Genomic DNA, 20,366 nt, shown 5'->3' with positions numbered 1-20,366 from the left:
GGAGTGACGCAAATCTTGCAGCACATCACCTCTTCAACTTACATCCTCTCCCAGACAGCAAATGGGACCCATCATTGAACAAAACTTTGAGAATGAGAGTGTCTCACACTGTGCCAAAGGACAAGTGCACTGTATGTGTTGTAGCAACTCCTTTGAGCCCTGTGTGTTACACAAAAAAGGGAAAGAAAAGCTCACCTGAATATTAATGCTCCTTCCTGAAGGCCTAGAGAGATGAAATCACTGTTGGGTCGCATGGGACTGTTTCCCCTCCACATCAAAAGGCCTTCCTTCATTGTGGTTTTAAACCTCATGAACACGTTCGTTCTTGTTCCTGATACCCTGTTTAATGCAGAAGAAGGAAATAATAGTAAAAAACTAAATTGTGCCAGTATTCTTTCAAAAAAACATAAAAGATTATGCAGTATTTAGTCTCTGCTGGTCTGGTGGGTTACTCTCCTGCAACTCATTTACATGCTGATCTGTGAAGGATTCTGGCTCACATCTCCATTTCCATCATTTCAGAGCACGGGAATTTAGCTCATCTCTCTACACAATAGCTGCTAGGTAATTCCATACAATTAAGAGAAAATCCTTTTATTCCACTAGCCTAATGTGAAATCCAGCCCAAAAAGCAGATTTTGAGAATGCCCAGTAGATGTGATGCCCTCAGAAGCCAGAGGAAGGAGCATTAGAAGGGCAAATCAGTAAGTCCCAGTAGGTGGGAGGTGAGGGCGCTGGTGAACCCTTCTCTACTCAGTGACCGAAATAAAGGTAGATGGAGGAATTTGTTGAAACAAGCCAACATTTGCTGGAATGTGGGGACTTCTAGGATACAAAGAAGTCAAAAAAGTAACCTTGAGGATCTAAATGTTAGGCTAAAGCAGGAGTTAAAAAGGAGTTAAGGTCCTTAGTCTCTTTTGAGACACAAGCCCCCTATGGCTGTTCTTTGCCCTCAAGGAAAACCAGCCCCTCTCCCTCTTTCTTGACAAGGCTGCAAGATGCACACGTATAATAAACTAAGCCACAAGGATATGCACTTAAAATGTATTTTTCCCTGAAATTTAAAAATATGGCAGAAGTACAGTTAGAAATATTATAAGTACAGCTTAAAACATGCACATATACTACTCTCTCTCACATAAGGCTCCTAACATTATAACATTTAAGAAACAGAATAATTAGGTCCACAGGAGATACATTACCTTTTCAGGATATCTGGATTATCATATGTGAGGTAACTGCGACCAATAAATTGCGGGATTTCAATTGCTTCTGTAATGGCTGAGAAGTAAATACAACAAAATGAAGATAAGTGTCAGATAGCTGACTTGGAAATGGAAGGAAAAAAAGAGACACGACTCTTTTACTGATTTACTGATGCAGTGGGCAGGTACTACCAGTGACACAGAACTGAGCTGAACCCACACTGCTCTGCAAACAGGCACTGCCAGATTTTGCCCAAATGTAGGGGCAGCAGTTAAGGGAGTTTAAATGGCTGACAGTCCCTCTGCTCACAGCCTCCATGTCAGGAGCCTAATGTACTGCTCCACTACAAATGTTAGTGCAGAAAATTATGAAGCATTGGGAAAACATTGCAAATTTTCTCTTTACCCCTATTTCCACATTCCTTCATTCTGTATGTGCTCCAACACTCCCTCTTGCCAAAGACTGTGTATTAACCACCTTTGTTTATAGACGGAGAAACTCCTCCCCAGCTGCTAACAGAGCACCACATGCAGAGCACATCACGGACCTCTCACCCTGCCAAGGGAGGCTGAGGCAGCACACACAACCTGTGAGCTGCTCCCTGTTTTCTGTTTCAGTGCCTGTGACTGCCCTGAGTGGCTGCTGCCTGCCCAGAGCTCAGCCCTGGGGTGCAGTGTGGGGGGCAGGCTGTCTCAGGGAGGAGTCACAGAGCCCCGCATCACTTTAGTCTACTGAAAACAGCTGGGACTATGCTAAAGGCTGCATGGCAGAGGCTGTGGAGCCCTTTGGTGCACTCAACACTGCAGTGCAGCCTTGGGGGTCTTTTTCTGTGTCACTCATGCAGCATTTCTCTAGGGACAGCCCCAAGTGCCCCTATGCTGTATGGCTGGGACAGTGGCAAACACCACAGCCAGAACTGGAGTGGGTGCACTGCTGCCCACAGAGAAGACTTTGGCAAAATAACTCAGCTGTGTGACATAAACCACGGAACATCCCTGATACAGAGCCCTTCACCAGGCTGTGAGCACCGGCCCAAACAGATTTTTTTGTTGAGTAAACATCCTACAGTTTGTTGCTGATCTCCCATAACTGACTGCTGCATTAATATAAGCCAGTTGTATAAATTACTTAAAATAGCTGCCTTCATCCTATTTTCTTACTGAGGAATAATCCCTTCAACCCACAGCTAATCCCATCTATATAAATTTCAAGCTTTCCAGGGCAAGGATGCTTGCTTTCTTTATGCAACACAGGGTCTGGCTGGGCTTTCAGAGCTCACTGTGACACAGATATGCAACAATTGGTGTAGTCTGGCAGCCAGCAACAGTAATATGAAATTTAGCTCTAGGTGCCAAGACTGAGAATTTTAGATAGTGATGAATGACTGTTTTCATCCTTAGTGAAATCAGGAAAGCTGCCTAATGTGTCTAAAGAAACCACCACAGGCCATGTCCAGCCTGCAGTCTGCCAATGGTGTTGGAAGACTGCAGAAAGTTGTGTTACACTGGCCAAACATTCCTCGCCAGGTCCGACACTTCCTGCACTGGACAGCCTCTGATGGCAGCAGAGCATGAAAGGAGCCCTTGTTTCCCTTCCACATCCTGCACTGGAGCCCAACCGCTCTTGCCTTCAGCAGGGGAAGGTGCCCATGTCATTCAGCAACCTTTGCCTGTGCCAGAGTACTCTGATTTCCTCTAGAGAGCTTAATGGGCATTTACCTCTGCTTGCTCTTCATTTGTTTCTCTGAATCTGAGTGCAGAAAAACAAGCAAATTTTAGCAGTGCCCTTGATGGAGCCAGGATCTTTGCAGCTGCAAGGGAGCAGAGCCAGTAAGGAGATCTAGGACTACACACCTTCATTCTTTGCTCATCATGATTCAGCAGACAAGCACCAAAGCCCTCATGCCATGCAGGAGTGAGCTCTGGACTGCAGGGCAGCCTCAAGTCACACCACAAAACCCTCAGCCAGCTACCTGGCCCTCTGCTCTGCAAATACAGGGACAGCTCTATAGCCACTGTTCTGAGCTTGGCAAATGCTTTGGATGAAGTTTGAAATATCAACAGCATGATGTTTAAGGAAGTACTATACAACCTTAGAAAATATTTTGGCTTAATGACAGAAACTTGCCAGGCTCAATGGAAACCCAGCATCCAGACAAACACACAATGACAGAGCAGTTTTCACATAATTTGCAGTACTTACTGTTCAGGCAGTAACTTCCACACTCTGCAGTGAGTCAGCACAAAACAAAACAAGAACATTCTGGGTTTATTATTCTAAAGCATAAAAATCGCCTTTAGCCCAATTTCATATCCACTTTTCCACAAATGTGTAATCTCCCACCTAACATTTGCATAAGTGGCTACAATCACCTGTGAAGGTAGTACTATTTTCATAACTGGTTTGCTCCAAGTATCTATATTTGTCTGCTCAAAACACACAAAGGGACAAACAGGTGGGACCAGCAGCAAATTCTTCTGCTAGTCCTGTTTCTCAAATCTCAGTGACTCACCAGATTTTACCCAGGGATCAGCTCTAGCCAAGAGAAAACAAGAGTTTGCTGTTCTATTCTATCTTACAGTTAAAGTATAAAAATATCTTTAGCACTGCTCCAGCTTGGACAGAAGACATAAAACTTAGCAATGCCAGCAAAACCTCCATTGAATTTTCAGCAAATGATCCATTACAATATGAATCAATATCTCATATACTTCATACCAGCATTATTTGTGTTTTTAAGTGGTGTGTATAATTTTGAACAATGAGGTGAGCTCCATCAAAAGCACTTTGTTTTTTAGGGTTTTTTACAACAGCCTGTCACCAAGAAGGATGGAGACAGCACCTTCACCTCACATACCTTCTGAGTGCACTAACCAAAACCCTGTTGTGAAACAGAAGTGACACAGATGTGCATCTCATCTTAACAATGTCTACATCCCAACAGAGACACAGGTAAGGATTATTTTGAGGGATCTGTTTCAGGTGGTTCTCATCAAGGCTGAGGTTCAGGAGTAACTCCATGCTCTGTGCCCATCTATCAGAAAACCTTTCAATTTTTTCGGGCAGCTGAGGCTGCACGAGTTCAGGGAGGTTGAGCTGCACCTGAATAGGAGCCACAGGTATCAGGAACAGAAACCAGCTGGCTCATGCTTTTGGACACCCTTAAAAATGAATAAAGATTGGATTCACATAGGCAGCAGCACCCAGCATCTGGCTAAGTCATAAGCAAAAGTGCTTCAGACTGTCTCTGAAAGCGTGGACATCCACTGAGGTGACAACAGGGAGGACGTGCCAGCCAAGTGGCACCATTGCTGGTAGCACGAGCTCAGACACTGTTCCCTGGGCTCAGCACAGGCCAGGAGCTGAGCAGGGGTGGGGAGCTGCAGTCCCAGCACTGCCCACCAAACAGGCAGGCAGTCACTCACCCGGCTGCAAAGCATTCCCGTGAATGACTGCCCTGGGACACGTGTTGGTACTGCTGCAGATATCATCTTGAATTCAGGAATTTAGCACCCTGCACATACCTAGAAAGTCAAAATCCCGATTCTCCTGCATCTCTACAAAAAAGCCAGTGTAAATGACGTTGTTTCAGCTCTTAGTTAGACCACAACAACGTAAGCAAAGCGGTTTCTCGCATTGCATTTTATTATAATGCTTTTGTTCTAAGATATTGTCTGTTTTGAAAAAAAAGCCAATATATTCATTGCAATTTAACCAAAACCACTACATTTAACTTTGAAGTTTATGACTGTGAGAAATGAAGCAGTGGGTGAAGACAATAATGTCAGCCAGCTCTTTTGAACCAAGTTTACTGTTACATTACAAAACCTCCCCTCAGGAATTTTTTAAGATCAAGCTTGACAGAAGTGAAACGACTCCATCTAGTGGAATAACCCAAAGCACAGTTTTTAAACACTTATCTTGCAATCTTATCCCTTTCCTAAATCTAGGGTTTAAACTATTACAGTGGCTCCGAAGAAAAGAGAATAATGTGCACGTGGATGAGTTTTCTCCTTGGTGGTCTCCTTTGCCCCACCAAGACAGGATCTGGGCAGATGGTGCAATCTCTCCATCAGAGCAGTCAGTGCCTAGAGCAGGAGCAGACCCTTCTGTGTGTGAGAACAGCGTTTGCTGTCAGCTGTATGGCAGATAAAATTACAAGGGTTCTCCATGCCCATGCTTCAGGATGTAACATAACTGCTGGCTGGAGGACCCTGGCAGGAATTCCCCCTTTGCACAGCACTGCACAATGTGGGAGGTGTACCAAGTGTGAGTGTTCACTGTTGTTCACCACAAGCAACCAGATACCAGGTTGCTATCTATGGATCCTAGCCCCGTGCTGGGATAACAGTTACCACATTCCTAAATAACAAAACAAATTCTTCCCTAGATACATGGAAAGTGCACAGATAATAGGGGTGGCTCTGTTCTCCAGGGTTTCTATTTAAAGGCATGTGTACAGCAGCAGTTGCAGGTGCTAAATCTTCCTTATTTTTGTGATCAGCTCCTGACCCCTGGGTTGATATCCAGCCCTTGTTACCTTTTTGGCAGTGCTGCCCATCGAAGCCTAGGGGACAGTCACACTCATAGCTGTCCTTCTTGGGAACGCAGGTGCCTCCATTGGCACACGGTGAGGTCACACAGGGGTGGGCAGCATTTATCAGGTTGATTCCAAAACTGAAATCCTGTTTCACATCAATTGTCCGGTCATTCAAGATAATCTATATGTTCAAAAAAAAATAAAAGGTGTCAAAAGACAATGTTAAAACTTCCAAATCCAGAGTATTCTACTGCTAGTTAGATGATTCCTCTGAAAGACTTCATTGAAATGTAACCCTCAAAGCTTGGCCAAATCCTATTCTTGTGTGTTTTCCAGCTGCAGAGTTCCAACTCATACTTTTGCTCCTCCTGATGCCCTGGAGAATAATCTCTTTTGTGTCCTGTGAAACAGCCTCAGGCAACCCCTATAAGGGGTGAAGCTGTGTGAAATTTTCAGGCCCTTGCCTGAACACTGGTGCAATACTGCTTGTAGCTGAACTGTGAGCTGGGATGGTAAAATTAGACGAGTGCTGCTGAAGAAAAGCATTTCTGAGATCAGAAAACCCCCCAGGAGATGAGTGTTGACAACAGAAATACTAAACAGAACAGCTTGTTTTTCACATTTTCTATTGCTTTCTAGTATCTCATCTTGCCTGAAAGAAGCTAAGAGTTAAGATGAATGGAAAACATAAATAACGACTTCACAAAACTGTTTGTATATAAATGGAAGAGAACTGCTAAATGCTGGGATTTTTCCAATATGTCAGCAGCATATGTTCTCCAAAATAAACCAACATTTGTATATCTCAGCTGACATCTCAGCAAGAGAGACTGCATGCAGGCACAGCATCTGATCTCAGCTACATCAAAATAAGCACATCTTTACAAACAATAGATTTTAAAGCCGGACTGAGAAAGGCAATAGCTGCTCTGGCTCCTGATAACCTGGACAATGCACCTTAAGGGATCCAGACCAGAGAAGAGGTTACATAAAGCACCACACAACTCTAACAGCAGAAAAAATATCCACTCCTGCCATGTAATGAACCAGGGAAGACTCCATTATATTTTCAGCTTCTTTCCAAATTTTGTTGCAGAGGTTAACAAGCCTCCACTCATAAAAACATGTCTTTTGTTTTAAACTTCTGTTCAGTTTTCAGCCCTTGTCTCTCATAATGTCTTTTTCTGCATAATTCCATGACCATGTATCCAAAGAAATCTCATCCTTATCTAGGAACTAGAAGACCACAATAAAGTCACTTCTCAGACTTATCTAACTAAACTAAACGTATTGTGACCTTAGGTCTTTCTATGCACAGCATATTTTCCAGTACTTGGTGATGTTTGCAGCTCTATTTCTGTATAGTTTTCCAAAATCCTACCATATGTAAAGAAGGCAACCAAATGTTCGCAGTGCCCAAAAGGCAGGCAGTAATTTTCCTTGACATCCCATTCATGCCTCTGAGAATACAAATCCACCTTACTAACTACATCATAGAGATAAAGGCTCACACTCTGCATTTCTCAATACTTATCAGTGCCTTTATTGTATGACCCCGACCTTGTAATTGTAACCTCTGTTAATTGCTCCCAGGCTCTCTATCTTGCTTCCCAAAATACATTGTGTTTAGTCAAGTCTACCTTCCCAATGATCTTCACGTGTCTGACCTGTTCCTATCACTATTATTCACTCCCTCAGTTTTCCTGAACTTCGTGCTTTCTGCTGGACAGCTGACAAAGGCAGTAAAAAAAGTCAGACTGAGTGACTGAACCATATACACTGAACTACAATTATTTTTCTATCCTGGAGCAATTGTTAACTGTAGAACTTTAAATTATTTTTTTTTAAACCCTAAGTTTAAAATTGTGGGTTTATTTGTTATTTCTTTGCACTAATCTGATGCAATTCACTCCTATAACACTGTGAGGATTCAGGGCCAACCTTTCAACTTTATCCAATTATTTTAGGTATGTTTAGAAAGAAAAATATAAGTTCAGTTTGCACTTTCATTTGATTATTTACTAGGTCTTTACAAACTGCACTCATGCTGAGGTGACCACATGGGAACATCATCCCTAAGGTCTGCTAACAATGGAAAACATCTCCTCCATTCATGTGCCTCATATAAAATTGTAAGAGGGGAAATGTACTAGGCAGACTTTTCACTGTAAAGTAATCATTTAACCACTTCATGGTGGGCTCCTGAGGAGAAATCCTTGATTATTTTGAATATTGCAAGTTGAATAATGGCAGATTTGCACAAAAAGCGTGCATGGATACAACGGAAATAAATGCCCACAGTGTGTTTCTCTGGGCACACACCTTCTGGATGCTCCCACTGAAGGGTCTGAGGATCCCAGAGTTCTTCTTCACATCATCATAATTAGGGACTCCACCAATGAATATTTCAGAGCTGCATTTAATCTGTGTAAAAGCCCCCTGCAAGAAACATAGAATAGAATTTTATTAGAATAGCTGGAACCATGCTTCTATCTTCAGATTAGCCCACATGAGTTGCCATATAGCTTATTTCAATGCCTCTTCTTTGTACAATCAAGAAAGCCACTGTGGAATACTCTTGACAGACTTTACACTATCCCTGTCAGAAGTAGCTGAAAAATCTCAAGTATTTCAAAATGGCAATACTGAAGGAAGAAAGAAAGAAAGGAAAATGACTCATTGTGTTTTCTGACTACACATCTAATTTTATTTGCCAAGACTTGAGGTACACTGATGTAAATCTGTAACCAGAATAAGGTTCATAAAGCTAAAATCAGAGTAAAGTTCATGCAACAGAGACTCATTCAGTATTTCTAACATCTAAGAGATAACCTAATGGAAGATATGGGGCTAAATGAAAAAGACATTGAGTTTGCATCAATTACAGAAGCAGCTGCTCAGGATACCTGATGGGAATGTGCAAGGTCCTGGAGTTAACTGAAAGACCTTTAACAGCTAAATACAGAATAACTGTGTAACTCAAGTCCTGCAGCAGCTTCTGTGCCTTCATGGTTCCCAGACATTCTCCTCCTGGAGCACTGCAATGCAGCACTTAAGAGAAAAAAATGGGAGTGTTCACCTTAACCCATCTATCTAAAGAAGTCTTGAGTGCTCCAGTCAAATGTTTCTCACTCAATTACTCTGATAGAGGAATTCCTGGAATTTCAATTTATTTAAATTTTTGAAGAAAAGTCAAAGTTTTGGTTAAAAAGTTTCCCAGTTTTCTGAAAAGCCTGCTACGGGATTTTTCTGCTATGGGATTTTTTTTGCTACGGGATCTGGAGTCTGGTTTTCTGTCTGCACTCTCCACTAGATAAAAGACATTTCCCAAGCAGGTCTAGCCTTGGCTTTTATCAAGACAGAAAATATATCTCTGTGCAGGCATTTAAGTGCTTAGAGTGAATATCCTGCTTGGTACAAGTACAGTTTCACTTCATCGCAAATTTGACTCACAATGATCACTTGGTGAGTGAAGAACAAAAAGCAAGTCATCAACTGTCTAACTGCTCCAGCACTTACTCTGGCCTGCAAATTACTTTAGCAAGAAGAAGACAAAGAAACAATTCTCTTCAGGCCTACCTTTCCAGGACAACATTCAGCAAGAGGTAAAAAAAGACTGGGCACATACTTTTCAGCACGATACTTCCCCAAATTACACCTCTCATAGTGCACACATTGCTCAACAGACTTAGCCACAACAAGAGCCAACAAAAGAACCTCAGGAGGATATAAGAGCCAGAAAAAAAAGTGAGTCCAGTTCTGTGTCAGGAGCAGGTACAGTCAGGTTCCAGTGGGATCCCTGCCTTTATGGGTGTCCTTGCCCTCAGAGACAAGATCTTACACACAAATTCCCAACTCTGGGCCTAAGAAAATGTAACCCTAAAAGTGTACACTGTTTTAAGCTCATAAGAGCATTGAGAGCAGGCTGTGCAGTCTACCATGCAATCACTTTACAGTCCAAGAGCTGCCTTCAGGACAAGTCTGCCAGGAGCTCACCTCCGCCATCCCTTCCACTGGCCTCTGCGAGTCCACCTGCAGGATCCCATTCTTGGCTGTGCGAGACACTCGCAGCTCATGCCACTGGCCCAGGCTGACAGGCTCCTCACTCCTGTTTTAAGGGCAAGAAAATTTTCAAGCATGTAACACTGCGCCTTTCTGATACTCTGCAATGTTAAAAAGTCAAGTCCTCTGGGATGATTTTCTAAATAAAAAAGAAATATCGGCCACTGTGATTCTTCCCTTATAAGGAAGTAACAATCTTCTGAGCCCCATCAGCAAAGACCATATTTCTAGAGCAAATAACAAACACTCTCATTTTATTTATAAATGAAACACTATCACCAGCACACACTTTAGCCACCTCTGTGCTAGTTTATCTGCTCAGTCATTTATAATACGTAAAAATGAGTTTTTGTCTCAGCTGTACATCCTCAATTCACTAAAAGCTTCCCACTTAATGGTTGGTCTAGCCCCACATTCTTCATCCTCTTTTAAAACAGAACTACTTTGTGTTGGCTTATCAGCTCTATTTATGCCTCCTCTTACATTGACATTGACACACACACACACGTGCAGCCCAGATGCTGTACATAGAAGGGAAGTAATTAAAAAATTATCCTAATGATGTGATGAGATCTTGGCTAGGAACAATAATCCCCAGTTGTGCAACGTATTCACCAGTCTCAAAGGAAGCATTTTTAAACAGTTCTTACAATCTTTACTGGCACAGCACTAATATGAATAGCAGCCTGTATGAAGGGTAAAACCACATTCCCCTTCACAAGTTCTATAGATCTTTGTATCTTGTTTTCAAGTGCCATTTTACTACACTGGTTAAAACATTTTATGTCTAAATGAGATGTAGCACTTTCCTCCAGGAGGACTGGAAACTTGGGTTTGATTTACTGACCAAGCTGGAAAAATCAGAACTGTGTTATCTCGGACCCCTAAGATTTCCTAGCTTCAGTAAAAAAATACATAATTTCTGGGGATGAAATAATGTTTTGCATTTTCAGAATACTTGCATTTCAAAACAAAACAAAAGAAAACAAAACAAAAAGGTATTTTGAAATGAAAAACATGGAAAATAATTGTAATCTGGAATAGTGAGTCAATAGTGATTCAAATGCTGATTAAAAAACTTATATAATTTTGAAAATGTGAAAGTAATATTTTCTTTTTTTTTCTTAACAATCAACATCAGTTTTGAAACATTTCTGTTGTGGTTTTTTTTTTCTGATCCTTCAAGTTTTCTTAAAGCTCATTTTTGTCCATATTAATGATGCTGGCAGTATTACTTGCACTTCTGAATGATACTTGGTTCACAAAACCTCCACTAAAAATATTATCAAGCAATGTCAGTCACTCGTCCTCCTTCTTACTCCTCCTCACCATTGAGGGTTTAACTGTCTTGGGTAAATCAACAGCTAAGGAAATCTAATCACCTTGAAGAAGTCAACATATACATATAAAGGAATCAGATAGGTTTGGCTACAAAGTAAGTGGCCATACAGACATTATCTCCACTGCTGCTTAGGTCTCATCCTGCTGACCCTCCTGCTTTCCCAGATTTAATTACAATCAGGGATGATTAGGCCTTGCAGAGTCATCACTTCAGAGCTGCAAGCTCTTTTGTGGAATCATGAGCTTTTTGAAACCAGCATGAGTTTGGTAACACTTTCTTGTGATGTTTGAACACTCCTGGCTCTTAATGTGCTGTGGGGTTACTTTTTCCCATGTAAACCAAAGCTTAAAAAATATATCAGATCATGAAGATCTTGATGCTGCTTGGCCAAGGGAACTCCCAACAGCTTCTCCTCTGAGACACTTCAGCGCTCAGGTTCTGCATCCCTTCTGCCTGTGAAGCCCCCAGAGCACACTGTGCTGCTTCCATCTATCAGGAAATCACAACCTTCCCCAGCATCAGCTCTCCTACTGCTGCAGCTGATGTACACAAATAAGCTTGCCTCATCCTAATTATAAAGTTATTATGGCTGTGTTCTGATTATAATACAAAATCTAACAGCCTGGTGGTCTAATGGCAGAGGGATCAGGATGACCAGAGCTATACCCCTGTTACAGACATAGTGTAGGCATGACACAGTATAATTAAGATGGACTTTTAAGTGGACATTAACCAGGCAGGCATGAAAAACAGGAAATCTATTTGTCGTATTTAATCACTGACAGAGCTGATGACAGGGTGCAAGTCGCACATTTTATCTAGAAAAAGAGCTAACAGCCTAACAACTTTCACAGAATCCTGATGGCCTCCTGAGTCTCATCCATTCCTCAGCTACCTCACCACGCTCTTTTCCTCCAGTGCATGTAGCTCAGGCAGTAGCTGCCATCCAGCTTGCTCTTCTGCTTTCCAGCAGAAAGGGGCAGTTTCTACTCCCAGGCATATGCTTGTGGCGCACTCTACATTTCATAACACTACATATCAGTTAAAATTTAGTACAAGATGTTTTGAAGTGCTACAATATTCTTGGAAGAAAAAAATTCTACTGTAATATTTTATGGTTGCCAGTAACAGGACTTAGAAGGCTGCAATCACTAAAGATTGAAGGCTGTTGTAAGAAGGGCTATTCTGAGTTGGAGAAAAGGTCTCCAAAATTAGCTATTTCTGCCACTTTTCAGCAAGAGAGTGGAATAGGGCAAGTATGAAGTGATTCTTCCCTTGATATACCCTCTCAGCTTCTGGCAACTTGTCATTTAGCAATTTCCTGAGTCAGAGGCTGCATCCGTACCACTGCGTTTGATCTCCCTCAATGGAGCTTTCTTCAAATTTCTCCAATTTTTTTTAACCTATTTATAGTTTTGGCATCTGTAACTTCGTGTGACGATGAGTTTCCACAACTTATTTATGTACTCCTCTGAAAAAAAAAAAAAAACAAATCCCAAACCCAAAGAAAAAAAGTCTTATTTTCTTTGCACATTGAAAAAATACCGAATACTCATTAATCTCCATGCCTTTTATTATTTTAAAACTTCTATCATACTTCCACCAAACTCTTTCTTTTCCAGGCTGAAAGGTCCTGCTGCGGAAGAGTTTTGTGGAAGATATTTCATTCCCTCTCCTGCATGTCAAAACTACTCTTCCTTCTTAATTTTGCTAATTTCTTTTGAAATGATGCGACCAGAATAGCAGCAAGTTTTCAAGACAGGGTGCATTGTGGGCTTCAGCAGAGGCATTCTTCCTTATTCCGTTCGTAATAATTCTCTGCATTGTACTTAGGTATCTGTATTTGTCTCCAAACAGCTTGCTTTGCTTCCACAGAGCTATCCATGATGACTCCAGGATCTTTCTGTCTGACAACACTAACTGTTTTTCCACAGCTGTGTATTGTTAGGCTTGTGCATTATTTTGCATTTGCTTCCTTTATATTTCATATCTAATTTTGTCAGCAAAACTGAATGGGTTTGTTTGCTTGAGTCCTCATTCATTGCAAAATCAGTGCATTTTCCCTAATCACAGTATAGTCAAAATTCCTGATGCCCATCCACAGGAATCATTGGTGTGCAAGACTTGCAGAGTGTACACATTTTGCATAAACTTTATATAGATCATTTCTAAATATCAGGTCAGCCTGGTCAAACTGGCAGCTTCCTGGGCCATAATCCAAGATACTCAGTGCCTCTGTTCAGCTCAGTGCCTTTTCAGAAAGCCCAGGAACAGCTGCCCAGTGACTGGGCACTCAGCTACACGGGGGGAGAGAGCAGTGGTTTTGAGGTATTTCATTGCTTCTATCCTCCTAGACATTAATTTTAGGATGCTATGAGTCACTTACAGAAGGTCTGTCTGGGAACTGTGGTGACCAGGTTAAACCACATATTTATGTTTTAGACAGCTTATATTGTATAAATTGGATGCTAGCCTCAGGTCCCTCAAAATCAGCACTATGAGGAAGTGGAGGGACCTGGAGCTGTCTCTTCTTGTGCCACCTCCAGCCTGGCACCCCTGCTTGGAACTGGAAACCAGAAAGGAGGATGCTCACATAAGTGCCAATATTGTGAAATCCTAGGGCTAGAAAGCATACGCATAAAATATTTATAGATCCCCTAACAGTGTCATGGGGGCAAGAAGGGAATTACTGCAATACCATAAAGACACAAATGTAACATCTGCAGTAAGACAAAGCATAAAGCTTTGAAATACACTGACACAGGAAAAAAATCCTGTCCCCTTGACCAAAATTATTGCGATTAATAGTGATTCTGTACTTCCTCAGAAGCAAGCACAAGAGACCAAGGGGCTCTCACACCTCATGATAGGCTGTGACCCTTTCCAGCCCCCTCCTCTGCTCGACAAGCACCGTGGCACTGCTGGGAAGCAAACACCAGCTTTGGGAGGTGTTAACCATGCATTTACCTGATAACAGCTGTTCCTGAGCCGCAGTCAAACCTGAACTCCACATAGCCAGCCACCAGGGTGATGGAGAGGAAGTCCTTGCTGTCTGTGTCGTAGCTGTACAAAAGGACACCAGTCTCTAAATCTGGACGGAATGTCAGCTCAAACTCCATGAAGGAAAGGTAATTCTGTGGTTCCAAGGGCCAGGGTGTGCTAGCAAATGATCTTAAGGATTCGTTGAACTGAGGTATGGCCAAGGTGAGTGCTGGAAATCCAGAAATCACAAGCAGGTCACTTGAGGCTCAGACATAAAGGATTGACTCTTACCAACCAGTATCTGCTCCTTGTGTTAAGTACTTAAGCTAATGATTAGCAAAACAGCCTGATTTTTTTTTCATCTAAATTAAAAATATTTTATAATCCTACCCAATACTAGTTAATCCATTCCTTTTCCAAGGTTGTGTTTGCACTGTAAAGCATTTTGTACCTTTTCTTTAGTGATTCATAATAGTGCCTTTCAAAGTAGCAAGCATGCACACAGTGGGTGGTAGCATGAAAATTTCTACAGCATAAAAAATAAAGCCAGATGTATTTTAGTACTTGCATCTCTGATATTAGCAGGCAATTGACATTATGTCCTTTACATTTCAAAATATACAACTGACACTGGTTTTAGAGGAAGGGAGGTATTTTTTTAGGATTAATATGCAGCTGTAGAGTGGTACATTATTTTAACTTCTGAATAGGAATTTCAAGATGCTTAAGCACAGTTAAGTTTAAATAAGCAAAGAGGTTCGAGAATAACAGATTATGTAGGAGATGGATGTAGCTCCAAAGCAGTAAGGGAAGGGTTTCAGTACCTGACTTTAAAAAGATAAAGTAACAAATATTCTCTTCTGTCATGTAACAGTATGAGACCTCCTCAGGTGTCTTTAAGTAGAAAACACATTGAAAACTAAATAACACACACAAAGAAACAGAGGCATCCCAGTATCCACTCACCTTCCTCGCAATGATGACCTTTAAATCCAAGAGGACAAAGGCAAATGTAAGAGTCTGCTTTGCTTGCAGTACAGGTGCCACTGTTGATGCAGGCTGCCTCATCACAGATGCCGCTGCTACACTCACCTAAACACAGGAGTCAGAACATCAAGTTATTGGAGAAGTTTGTCAAAGAAGATTTATTTGGCTGTTGATCGCTGCTACCAACCAACACAATTTGCTCTTATGCCTAGATTCTTTCCCAGTTTGTCAAACAAAGAGTGTGTAATTTAGAAAAGGGAACTTGATTATTAGTATTTTTTTTTAAATATCAGACCAGCAACACACCTTATAAATAGCAAAAAGTAGCTCTTAGAAAGCAAACCATGATAGAAATAACATTCAATCATTCCTTGGTCTACTTATTGTCTGCTCTTCTTCCTATTTTCTCATAAGATACAAATTTCTCTGAATTGTTTACATGCAGCAAGCCTGGCTTCATTGTAATTATCTTAAGTGCTTCTTTGCTCACTATAAATTCATGCCATGCTGAGCATGGAAGGGGTTAATCATTATCAACTAATCTTATTAACCAAAATGAGGTTGTCGACCCTCTTGTCCACAATAAAAGGGATTCATACCATCAAAATATGGACTTTTTAAGAAGTATCTCTACTATGCTGGCACATCAACTTAAATAACAAGGAGGTTTTTTCTTCTTGCTGGATTTTAGCTGAAATTGTTGTAGAACAAATAAAGTCTCATTTGCTTTTTAAAATAGATATCTATAAAACCGTCAAACTGAAACTACACAACCATCAAATGTACACCTGATTGACATTCTTGTTAAATTTATTTTCTCCTTTAGCTTCTGAACAAATAACTCTCTCCTTGTCAATAGTAACAAGCTGATTACATTATCTGTATACATTAAGAGAGACCAAGCTGTGGTGTACAATGGTAAGCACACCATTTGGAGGGGCTTAGTGTCTTATAGCAAACTAAGAATTACACATTTATTTTGAGGGACACTGAAGTATCACCTCTGAGATGACAAAGGTTTCATGAGGCAGCTCTGGTAATAAACACTGGGGAAGTGTTTTGCAACTTGAAGTGATTAAAAGAAGTCTTAAAAAATTATTGCAAGAAGGGGATACGCACTTTTGTTTTTGTTTAAACACAGCACTCTGATTGCAAGGACTGTTTCAAGAGCAGGTCTTTACACACCTTCAGTAAGGCACTGGTGTTTGTACAGCGCCAGCTTTACAGTTTGAATTCCACAAACAAAAAAGCAGATGTAAATGGTGGATGTGCTGGTCCAATCACTGCTCTCCACAGAGGAAAACAACCTTTTCTAACTAACTCAGGGCAGAAGCAGAAACAACTCAAAGGTCGTCTGGTACCACTCCCTGATAGACCAGACTTGTCTCCTATTGCTCATCTACAAATCTCCTACCAGGACCACTTTTCATTGTAGGGAGGGCAGGTCTGAGTACAGCAGCCATGACACAGGACTCCAGGGCTGACCCGAGGAGCACAGACAAAACATAAAATCCCCCAGCAGGGAAAAAATGCTCCTTTTCCACGGAAGGGGACAGTTCCATCTGCCCCATGCCCAGTCATGGGATCGGGGTGCTGGCTGTGCTCATTGAGCTGTCTTGCTCTGTAATGGCCACAAGTGAACCAAGGCAGGACAGGTATCTTGTCCCTCAAATCCCTCATACACTCACCAACTATCATGACCGTGACAGAATAGCACTAGCCCTGTTTTACGGGCAAGGACACAGAGCCAAGACATGTGTAAACAAGGATCTCTATGCATCAAGTGTGTGATCTCTGTGCATCAATGCTCATCTTTGCTGCCTCTGCTCCAGTGTTAATGTTGACAGTGTGTTCAAACAGATAAGAGTTAAACAAAGTCTTTGAGAAACAGAAAAGAACAAGGAAGACAACAGCAACAGGACCAGTCATGGGACCCCTGATTTGAGAAACAGCTTGAACTGGAGCAGTCTTGATGTTTAAGGACATTGCTCTCCCAATGTCCCAGTGGCTTTTCACAGCCTTTGGGCCAGCATAGGTGACTATGCTGAAGAGGCAAACCACAAGTGTGGTGGCTGCATTTGCTTGGCTCCAACGGCAGATGAAGGAGGAGAGAAACTGCATCAGGACTCCCACATCCTGCCATGTCTGCTCCAAACCATGCCCAGTGGTTGGACCGTCCTCTGCTGCATCCTCAGCTCACAGTAGGATCTCTGCTGTAGCCAGAAGGGAGAGCAGAGAGATGGATGGACCCCTCTCCTCACCACCCTCAGTTCTGTGGTCCATGTAGCACAGCACTCCCAATTTATATACTGTGCCAACAGAAAAAAATCTCCAAGTGACTGACTTGCAAAAGTTATTTCTAAACCCTAGCAGAGCTAACTTGCAATTTTTTCGAGTTATACTTACATGACCTATTGTTTGCAAGTCTTTTCTGTTACAGTTTCATATAAATGTGTGCAGTGATACAAGGACAGCAAGGCTTTATCAGTCAGTTTCGAGTCACACATGGCAGAGCACAGCATTTATTTTCATTGATGTTGATTGTTAATGCAGTAGTATGTGGAGCATTCATGGATGGGAATGAAGCTAGCTGCATCCCAAAAGGCAATAGAGATTAGGGCAAGAGTAGTTCAGCAGGGCTTTCATCTGTCTAAATTCCATAGATTCTCAGTCTATTGTGAAATTACACTCTGATTCCAAAATCTTACTCTTTTCAGCAACTGTTTCTTTGGTCAGTCTGTTCTACCCCTACATTGCACAGAAGTTTGGCCATGTTATCTAGAGAATACAGCGCAATTGTTACAAAGTTTCTCATAAATCATTTCCTTCTTGGGATGTCAGATGCACAGCACAGAAGACAAGAAAGATGACTTTGTGGCTGAAGCACGGCAGGGAGAGTTCTGTGGTATGGAATCTATTTCTTGCTGCTAGCGCTTGCCTTCTGTCTTGGGCTTACCCTTATACTGTTTAGACTGGGAGATCACTAAAGCAAGAATTTTGTAGCCCTGCCTTTTTCCAAGTGCCCATTAAAAGGATAAAATAGATGAATAAATAAGACAGGACTAGTTAATTAGCTTCTCTACTTTTCCATTTTTTACTCTGTGAAGGAAAACTAATTTTATAACAACACTTCATAAAGCTGCTGGAAGTATTTATTCCAAGCTATTTTTAAATCACATCCATGGCTCTGGATAGCAAAACAAAGGATGGTACACAGGAAAGCCTATATGCTTCAGCAGTGGCTGGGTGGAACACAGAAAGCCCTCTGTAACATCCACAGGGCCTCAGAGATCCATGTGTTACTTTGGACAAGTGTAATGATGTCTTTAGGCAAAATGCATTTTGTTGGGCCCGTGTTGTTTCAAAGGCAAGCTTAGCATACAGACTATTGATTTCTGAGGACATGACTGTGTCAGTCAGGGGCACGAAGTGGTGCCCTGAGAGCTGCTGGCAGAAATACCGGCGCAGTTGTAATGATATCTGCAACACAGATCCTACTGTTCGCTCATGAAAATGGGTTTACTATTTGCTGTGCACTGGGTGTCCTCAAAGGGCTTGCTGGTCCAGTGTGATGAACTGTCCTACTACAGACCCAGCAAGAGCAATGTGCAAAGGAACAGAGGAAAACCAGGCCAAAAGTAGAGACCACGCCTTCCCCCACTCAAACCTGGACCATCGCTCAATTTGTCCCAACAGAATAAAAAGCAACCCCTGGTTAGTCACTGATTAAAGGCCTCACACCATTACACTCACCAACGTCAGCACCACTGAGAGCTTTCCCTAATGGCCAGGGTCGCATGTCAATTGTCTTCCCATTGATGCTGAGGGCCTGGACACAGCCCTGGAAGCCGCGGTTGGTGCCGGCGGCCCTGACCAGCCAGTACACACTGGGAGCACCGCCAACATAGAAGGGAGTCTGGAACGTGATCTTGCTGTACTGGCCCTAGGGGAAAGCAGAGCACAGCATGCTGTGTAACAGATATAACACAGCAGAAATCATTAAGCCACAGTGCTTTACAATCCGTTTTTTTCCCCCCATGAAAAACTGTGTCAGGAAATGTTGTTTCATTGGTAATGCCTTCCCATTAGTCATTTCCTAAATCAGTCCACCATTTGAAACCAAACTTTTTCACCTGTATCCCCTCACGATAACATGAACTACTAAAAGCACAATAAAAAAGACTAGAAACCACTGTTTTGAGGAGAAAGCATGGTCTGTCTTTGCTGTGATTTCTTCCTTTCTTTCTGCCAAAAAATTGTTTGTCTTCTAAACTGCAAGCCCTGTGGGATAGACCAATGAGATATTGTCTTTTGGACAGAACCCAGCAAGTGTTTGGTATTTAAAAATTATGAAATGACAAAAAAGGTAAAAAAACAAAGAAAAGGCAAAAGCCAGTAAAGTCGCAACTTTCAAAGGGTTCTGCTCACTTTGCAATTGCTAAATGTACTGCCCATCTCTTTAACAAATCTATAGAAATCTACATATATAAGTTTACTAAAATTGCTACAGTGAAAGAACAAAAAACATCAAAACCAACAGAACCTTTTTGGACCACTGACCCAAACTCCAGGCTACTGTGGCCAAATGAGTCACAATTCCTTCCACAAACTGATCAAAATACGACTTTTGCCTCCTACTCAACAGCTCTTTCAAAACCCCACAGACCTTTAGAAGAAAATAGTTAAAATTCTCAGTTATTTGGGGCCAGGTTTTACCAACCTGTGCTTTTGACAGCACTGACCTCTAGCCTAAAATTTTTCAGGATTCTTCACCCCTGCCCTGCCCCCATAGTGCTTATAACGATATATTCCATCACCATAGCCTGGATTTGGCCAGGCTAAATAAGCTGAGGTTATTGAGTCTGCAGGTGTTCACTTGCACAGTACACTGCAGAAGCTGTACACATCTCTCCTGATCACTTCTGCCCATTGCATGGCCTCATAGCATTGGTAACAGCAACACATGACACACTGAAATTCTTTCCTCTGTCACTGCCAGCTGATGAGAACTCAATACACTGCAATTTTTTCTCTTCAGTGCCTGCACATAAAAGTGGAAAGTAATAAGACATCTGAAGCAGCTTTCTTTCAGGGCCAGGGATGGCATGCTAATAGTGGCTATCAAAGGAAAGACATCTGAAACAATTTCAAATTGCCTTTTCTTCCAGTGCCTTAATTTTGTTTTCTGGCCCAGTAACAGATGAGCAAGTCAAAGCATCTTCCTGTATTATATTTTATCTTGTCAGC

The 20,366-nt window shown here is 41.8% G+C and overlaps 1 protein-coding gene across 3 annotated transcripts in view; it reads right to left on the bottom strand.

The window, feature by feature from the left end:
- The window catches only part of EGFLAM (EGF like, fibronectin type III and laminin G domains), a 76,553-nt gene that overhangs the window by 5,113 nt on the left and 51,074 nt on the right, over positions 1-20,366 (bottom strand). For 2 of the 3 annotated variants that reach the window (XM_064736456.1, XM_064736454.1), the window contains exons 13-21: positions 18,873-19,062; positions 15,099-15,224; positions 14,118-14,361; positions 9,743-9,854; positions 8,069-8,185; positions 5,747-5,927; positions 3,409-3,432; positions 1,203-1,281; positions 196-339 (exon numbers count right to left, since the gene is read on the bottom strand). In XM_064736456.1, the coding sequence (XP_064592526.1) occupies positions 196-339; positions 1,203-1,281; positions 3,409-3,432; positions 5,747-5,927; positions 8,069-8,185; positions 9,743-9,854; positions 14,118-14,361; positions 15,099-15,224; positions 18,873-19,062 (1,217 nt within the window). The remainder of the gene's footprint in view (positions 1-195; positions 340-1,202; positions 1,282-3,408; positions 3,433-5,746; positions 5,928-8,068; positions 8,186-9,742; positions 9,855-14,117; positions 14,362-15,098; positions 15,225-18,872; positions 19,063-20,366) is intronic. The other variant, XM_064736455.1, reaches the window with a different exon arrangement.

Source organism: Zonotrichia leucophrys, chromosome Z, assembly GCF_028769735.1.
Source record: "Zonotrichia leucophrys gambelii isolate GWCS_2022_RI chromosome Z, RI_Zleu_2.0, whole genome shotgun sequence".
Lineage (NCBI taxonomy): Eukaryota > Metazoa > Chordata > Aves > Passeriformes > Passerellidae > Zonotrichia > Zonotrichia leucophrys.
Note: the sequence above shows the minus strand (reverse complement) of the source record. Positions and strands in the feature narration are given on the sequence as shown.